The following is a 7728-nucleotide window of genomic DNA, read 5'->3' as shown; positions in this document are numbered from 1 at the left end:
TGGTATATCCCCCAGCAGAAAAGGGCACAAGGAGCCCACTCCAGGCCCAAACCCCACGTGTGATCTTTCAAACTCAACACCAGCCACTGCAAGGCTCCACCTGGCAGAGCCCACGGGAGCTGCCCTCCCAGCGGACCTGAGCACAGCCCTGCACACAGTCAGTCTCTGGGGTGCTGATGAGGACCCAGGCTCCTGTGGCCATGGTCTTAACCACATCTGAACTTCTTCCCAAGCCCTTACATTTGGGGGCCTGCACAGGGACCCCCGGCAGAGGCCTCCTTACTGGGAGGAGGGAAGAGCTGTAAATACACCTCTCCACGCGACGTGGACTCGGGTCTCTGCTAGCCTCCCCGGCCCCACGGGCCAAACAACGGCAGGTGTCTTTCGTTCAGGGCTCTCTCTGCAGGGTGACACCCCGATTGCTTGTGCAGGTCCACCTGACCCCCAACCTTAGCACCACAGAGAGTGGAACGGGCAGTCGGCCTTTCTCCTGCACCCCTCCTGCCCACGTGACCAGAGCAGCAACGCAGGCATGGCTGGTTCGCTCAGCTGAGCCCCCAACCAGAGAGGGTCTCCCCCCTCTGCTGTAGGAACAGAGTCCTCAGAACGGCCATAAGGAAGAGGTGCTGATAACATCTGTCAAGCAAACGCCCTATTTTACTAAAAATCCACATAGACGTCACATTTTACAAAACCGGCATCCACTGGGATCTCTCAGTCCCTTCCCTAATCCAACAAAAGACAGGGATTCTGAGGAAGAGTCCCCCTCCACACGCTAGGGCTGCCCCAGGTACCCCCTAGCCCAGTGCATGGAGGTGGAGTTAGTGGAACCCACGCCAGGATCCAGCCATCCCGGCTTAGGGACCTGCCAGGACCATGGACACGCTCGCTGCCCACAGCCCGAGCCCCAGCAGGAGGGGACCCGCAGAGGCTGCAGCCAGCCTCGCCCAGGGCCAGTGTCAGTGATGGCTGGGTGCCCGTTCTACCTCTTCATCCTCCAGGCAGTGCCGCGGGGGCCGGGCTTTGAAGAAGTCGGAGACGTAGCGGACCTAGCAGAGGAGAGGAAGGCAGGAGCTGACTGGGCGGGGGCAGGACGGGATGGGGCAGCACAGGGCAGGGAGGGGCAGAAGAGCCCAGGAGCTAAGGGGCACCGTGGCGGGGTCAGTGAGGACAGCAGAGGGGGGGATCTTAGGGGAAAGATGGGAGGAGAGGGCTAGGGTCCTGGAGAGGCAGAGAGAGGGCAGCAGGGCCCCAGAGGGGGATCTCTGGTCAGGGCAGGGGGTCGGGGCCCGGGAGCTCACAGTGAGGCCAGCCACCAGCGCCCCCTGCAGGAGGCCAACGAGAACATCACTCCAGTGGTGTTTGTGGTCAGATACACGGGTGTAGCCCACGTAAAGGGCAAAGGCCACCAGGAAAAACTGCACGGTGGGCCGCAGCAGCCGTGCCCCCTTCCAGCACAGCCGGGCCTGCACGTAGAGCTGGGGGCCAAGAGCAGCCGTCAGCATGGGAGCCTGCCCGCCCACCCCCGCCGGACGCACAGACGGTGACACTGAGGCCAGGAGCCTGGAACCTGTGGGCCCAGGGCCTCCAGTTTTTATCAACAAGCCAGAGCCCATCCATCACCACCTCCACCCACCCCGCTTTACTGAGGCCCAGGGAAGGGCCTAGGCCACCACTCCACAACAAGCGAGTCACAGAGAAACAAACTCACCGCCAAGAACATCATGCAGTACATTCCAAACGAGGAGTGTCCAGAGTAGAAGGATAATCTGAGAAAGGAGAGTACGGCAGGTTTCAGGAGGGCCCACACTCAGCACCTCTGCCTTCAAACACCCCCGGCCCCGGTCCCATCCTGCCATGCCTCCCAGAGTCTGGGAAGATTTCAGGTAGAAACACGGCCACCATTGGACACCATAAGTTCTTCCCTTTCCATTTCTCTGACAATGCGATCGGGTCTCACGGTCTTTAAGGCCTCACCACAAAGACGCTGCAGGCCCTGAACTCAGAACTGAGGGCAGACAACTGTGTCCAGCCAGCAGCTTCACTTTCACTGTGTTTCTTTTCAAGACTATTTTCCACCTGTGGTCGCTGATACAAGGCTCATGTTTTCTTTTTTCTTTTTTTTTTTTTTTGCAGTACGCCGGCCTCTCACTGCTGTGGCCTCTCCCGTTGCGGAGCACAGGTTGCGGAGCACAGGCTCAGCGGCCATGGCTCACGGGCCCAGCCGCTCCGCAGCACGTGGGATCTTTGCGGACCGGGGCACGAACCCGTGTCCCCTGCATCGGCAGGCGGACTCTCAACCACTGCGCCACCAGGGAAGCCCCACATTTTCTTTTTATATAATTTCAAGTTTTAACAAAGGACATCAACGAACAAGAGAAAAGATGGCAGATTAAGAGACTCCAAAGGTCCATCCCCCCACCCCATAAAAGCAACTAAAAAACTGACAACAACGGTAAGAATCAGATTGGTGGTGGCCGTGGAGGAAGAACAGAGCTCACTTACAAAGAACTGAGATAGTTCGGTCCTGTCTGATGGCTCCCTGGATCACTGGTCGTAAATATTTACAGCAAATATAATGGTCACCACTGCCTGGGGCAACGGATAGCAGTTGCAGCAAACAGACTCACCAAAAAGCTTGGGAGGAAAGGCCAGGGAATGAGAAGCTCTGGAGAATAAGGGCTGGGATTCCAGAGGCCAGGGCTGGGCCTCAGGGCTCAGGAAAGACCTGAGAAGGCCCTAAGCTCTCATCTCTGGTTGACTGAGCAAGAAGTAAGTAAAGGTTAAGGCAGAGTTGTCAGCTGACATGCCCCAACATAGCACACAAAGCCCGTCTGTAAAATGGAATTTTTTTCCCCCCGGTTCCAGGTATTTAAGGACCTATCTGTCCAATCGTTAGCTGATCCCTCAGCTAACAGCCGAACTTCACGGCCACTCCAACTCTACAAAGTTAGTTCACAACACTCACTAAGCAAACAACCAACAACTACAACAGACGGCAAAAACAAGCCCTGGGGAGAGTAGAACCTGATTTCCAGAGTTGCTACATTATAACATTTAAAATGCCCAGTTTTCGAAAACAACAACAAAATTATAAGGCATGCATGAAAAAATGCGGGAAGTACCTAGGGAAAAAAAAATCTGTTACTAGAAGCTGTCCCTGAAGAAGCCCAGATGTTAGACTCACTAGATAAAGACTTTTAGTCTGCCATTTAAAATATGTTCAGAGAGCTAAAGGGACTGTGAGAATGATGTCTCACCTAATAGAGAATACCAAAAAGAAACAGAAGTTATAAAAAGGAAACAAATAGAAATTGTGGAGTTCAAAACTACAGTATCTGAAATAAATCACCCGACGGGCTCAAAAGCAGATCTGAGCAGGCAGAAGCGTGTGTGAACATGGAGATAGGTCAATCGAGACTTTTGGTCCAAGGAACAGCAACAAAAAAAAAAAGAATGAAGAAAAATGAATGAACCGCAGAGCCTTGTGGGACACCATCAAATGTACCAACGTATATACATATAAGAGTCTCAAAAGGAGAAGAGAGAAAGCAGCAGGAAGAATACTTGAAGAATATTTTCAGCAAATGAAAAACATCAATCTACATATCCAAAAAGCCCAATGAACTTCAAAGAGGATAAACTCAAAGAGAGCCACAAAGAGACACAGTATAATCAGGCCACCGAAAGACAGTCAAGGAGAAAATCTTGAAAACAGCAAGAGAAGGCATTCATTGTGTACGAGGAATCCTCGGTAAGATTAGCAGCTCATTTCTTATCAGAAACCATGGAGGCCAGAAGGATGACATACTCAAAAGTACTGAAAGGAAAAAAAAAACCCTGTGAATCACGAATTCTACATCTGGCAAAATGATCCTGTAAAAATAAAGGGGAAATTTAGACATTCCCAGACCAACAAGAACCAAGAAAATTCATAGCTCATACACCTACAAGCTCTACAAGAAATACTAAAGGGAGTCTTTCATGGAGGAATGAAGGGTACTAGACAGTAACTCAAATCCACAAAAAGACCCGTAAAAGTCACCAGTAAAAGTAAATACAGAACAAAAACAGCAGTGTTAATGTATTTTGGTTTATAGTCCTGCTTTTCCCTACGTGATTAAAAAAAGAAAAAACAACTGCACATAACTAAACTTACTGGATCATTCCACAATAAATGCAAACATCTCATCATTATGTTGGACACCTGAAACTAACATAACGTTATATGGCAAATAGAGCTCAATTTTCTAAAAACCACGTAAAACGGTAGTTATAAATCTATGTTGATGAGCACACAATGTATAAAGATATAATCTGTGACAATAACCTCGTAAGCGGGCGGGGGGGTGTGGAACTATATAGCTGCAAATTTTTGGCAGAGTAAATACCTATTAATAGAAAAGGCAGTAATGGAGAAATTGAAACACGAACAAAAAAGATAACAATATACACAAAACAAACAACAAGACAAAGAGCATTATATAGCGAGAAAAGGATCCATCCATTAAGAAGGTATAAAAATAACAATTACAAAGATATAAGCACCTAACAACAGAGCCCAAAATACAGGAGGCAAAAGCGGACAGAAGCTTAAGATGGTTAAATTGGTGAATTTTATACTTTGTGAATTTTTATCTAATTTTTAAAGAAGGAAAATAAGGACATCAATTAAATGAAAAGTTTACCAGTAGAGGGTGAGAGGACAGAGCAGCAGCGTGAGGATGGGGCCTGAAATTTAGGGGAGGTGGGTCACTCCTCCTGAAACCTCCTGGTCTGCTCCAGGGCCCGACACGCCTGGCGCCACCTCACCTCCCCACCTGCAGGACACAGGCCCACGGGCACCTGCAGGCCTTGCTCCTGCCTGTTCTCTGCCCAGCGTGGAGCCCCTGTACCTTCTATACCTGACAACTCATCCCTCAATATCCAGCTCCCGAGGGCCCTTCTCCAGCCCCCACTCTCCTCCCCAGGTGGGGTGTCTGCGGCCCGGGCCCCCCGCAGCACCTACCTGGACTCGGTGACGTCAGCAGGCTTTCCCCTGCACACCTCCACCTGCACGTACACGGAGCAGTTGACGCGGCTCCAGTCAGGGTCACACACGGCCAGGAAGTTGGGCCGCAGCCGGCCGGTCATGTACTTGGCCAGGTCTGTCAGCGACTGGCTCACTGCAGCCCCGAACAGGAACGCCCCCAACACCTTGTAGAGGGCGGCCAGGTAGTTGTTGAAGTCGGAGCGGGAGTAGAGGCGGTCTGTGTACACCAGGTAGGCCTCCCCGGCCGACACCTGCGGGGAACAGCCGGGGACTTCAGGGCCGCTGAAGAAAGGGGTCAGGGTGCGCGGCCTCCCTACGGTCACTGGGGGGCTGGGAACTCCAAGGGGGCCCTCTCCCCCGCAGACACCACCCCGGGCAGGACTCGACCTGCTAACGCCCCAGCCCTCCGCCCTCCACGCCCCTCCTGCCTTACAAGTATGATGGTGGTGGTGATGATGACCCCGGCCATGAGCCCATGGGTGATGGTGTCTGGACGGTAGGGGTACCGGATGGAGTCATCTCCGCAGTAGAATCCTCGCTTGTACGGGGCGTTCACGAGCGTCAGGATGGCGGAAGGCAGAGAGGCTGGGGTTGGGGAGAGGAGGCCGGTAGCCACGAGGTTCTCTGAGCCCCAGGACCACACGGACGAGCCTGCGCCGGCACCGAGCGCTTGGACGCCTGCCTCAGCCTCCCTCCGGGTCTCCGAGCCCTCCCGAGAGCTAGGAGGAGCTTTTCTCACAGCAAATGGGAGGTCACTGCCCCATTAAACCCCCTCATGGTTCCCCGTCACCATCAGATAAACACGAACGTCCTGCCCAGACCCGGTGTCCACCCCCCCCAGCGTCGCCCACCCTCTCCCCGCCTCGCTTCCCTCCAGCCTCCTCTCTGCCCTTTGCACGAAGCCAGCAGGCAGCCACCAGGGCCTCTGCTCACATCCTTCTCGTGGCCCAGAACATCTCGAACTCCCTTCCGTGCTCCTGGGAGCCCTCTCACGGCAGGAAACTTCCGTTCTTCATGGTCCTTGCCTGTGAGCAACTGTGCAATCACCGTGTGATACTCGAATGGTTCTCCCGGCTACACACAGCGCTCTGTGAGCACCTGGGGTCGGGGTGGGGGTGGGGGCCGCACCTGTCGTGGTCAAGGCTGAGTCCCTGGAGCCTGCCGGGGCCTGGCCAAGGCCAGTGTTTAACAGGCATCTGTTAAAAGGAGGACACTCTGCTCCTTGTTCCAGGGCCGGCCAGAGAGATAAGGAACACACCTCATCCACGTGTTGTCCCTGAACCGGCCACATGGTGACCCGACAGGCCCGGCCCAGGCCCCGGGAGCTCAATCCAAAGGTGCTTTCAGGAGCCACAAGTCATGACCGGGCCCTGCCTGGCGCGGCCGCAGCCCCGGAATCCAGAGGCCCCGCCAGCCAAGGGCGACCAAGGGCGGCTGGGGCACAGGGCTCCCTGCTCCCCAGGGTGGGTGCACAGAGACAAACCCAGGCAGGGTGCCCTTTGGCCTTGGCAGGGCAGGTGACACGTGGAAAAGGGTGTGGCTCTGCTGGGGCCTGACAACCAGAGCAGGGGGAGGGCAGGGCCAACTCCTCCTTCCAAAGGCCAAATTCAAGGGCCTCCGGGACCACCGTGTGATGGTGCTGATGTAGGGAAAGACTCGGTGAAGAACACGGATATCTGCCTCATGCAGCTGAGAGCAACTGGGAATAAAAATAATACGCACACGATGACCGGGATCGGGGAGGTGGCTGCGGCCTTCAGGAGGGTGTCGCGGAGGCCACACAGGGAAGGTGCCTTAAAGGAAGAAGTACAGGGGAGACCTGGGAAAAAACATCCCCCAGAGGGGTGGCCAGTGCCAAGGCCGGAGATGGGCCTGAGCCTGGAGAGCAGAGCACTGGGGAAAGGGGCTCTGCGGCAGGGGCGGGGGCCTCAGGAGGGTTGCAGCAGAGGGAGGGAGAATGTTTCCAAAAGACCTCTCTGGCCAGGGTGGAGGCCTAGGAGAAGAGGCCGAGAAAGCCCACGGCCTGAGCAGAGCAGGGGCTCCCATGGGGGCCCGGGCATCGAGTCAGCCCCCCAACTCCTGTCCCCAAGCCCCAGCCCTCCCCGCTGGAGATTCGGGCACCCCCAATCAGAACTGGAGCTGGGCTCTCCCGGGATTCAGGGCACAGAGCCCAGAGCACAGGAATGGAGCCTCCCTCTGCCTGGGCCGCACCAGCTCAGATGTACCCACAGCAGACACCACCAGAGCCTCCCTGCCCTGGTGTCAACCCCTGGTGTTTTCCCCAGGGCCCTTGTCACCATCCAAGACTGAACTGTTTTGTGTCCTGAAGCTTCTAGACTGGGAGCTGGCTCTGCCCAGGCCCCCAGCACCTGGCACATGGCAGCTGCACCCAACCCCCCTCCCCCACTGCTGTGTGACCTCCAGCGGGCACCTGAACATCTCTGGGTGGAAACTGGGGAGCATAACAGCACTCCCTTATAGGTTGATTGGAGAAAAAGGTTTAATTATTTGCAGGCTGCTTAGTGCCTGACATACAGTCAGTGCCACACAAATGTTTAAATAAATAAGTGCTCAGGAAACGATGCCCAGGGTTGGCAGACGCCCCCCGGGGACCTCCAGTTGCCACCTGGCGCATCCCAAAAGGGTCTCTTCTAGGACATGCGAGGAGAGCCTGGCCTCTGCCTGTAGTCAGGGCA

General features: G+C 54.9%; 1 protein-coding gene across 1 annotated transcript in view; it reads right to left on the bottom strand.

The window, feature by feature from the left end:
• Nucleotides 1-637: 637 nt before the first annotated feature.
• Nucleotides 638-7728, bottom strand: part of PLPP2 (phospholipid phosphatase 2) — an 8035-nt gene continuing 944 nt past the window's right edge. Inside the window, 6 exon segments of the mRNA XM_024740124.1 lie at nt 638-968; nt 971-1049; nt 1302-1478; nt 1712-1769; nt 5009-5283; nt 5466-5617. Coding sequence (XP_024595892.1) covers nt 727-968; nt 971-1049; nt 1302-1478; nt 1712-1769; nt 5009-5283; nt 5466-5617 — 983 coding nt within the window. The 3' untranslated portion in view covers nt 638-726.

The sequence above is a fragment of the Neophocaena asiaeorientalis genome, unplaced genomic scaffold, assembly GCF_003031525.2.
Source record: "Neophocaena asiaeorientalis asiaeorientalis breed wild unplaced genomic scaffold, Neophocaena_asiaeorientalis_V1.1 scaffold469, whole genome shotgun sequence".
Lineage (NCBI taxonomy): Eukaryota > Metazoa > Chordata > Mammalia > Artiodactyla > Phocoenidae > Neophocaena > Neophocaena asiaeorientalis.
The sequence above is the reverse complement of the archived record's forward strand: the minus strand, read 5'-3'. Positions and strand labels throughout refer to the sequence as shown.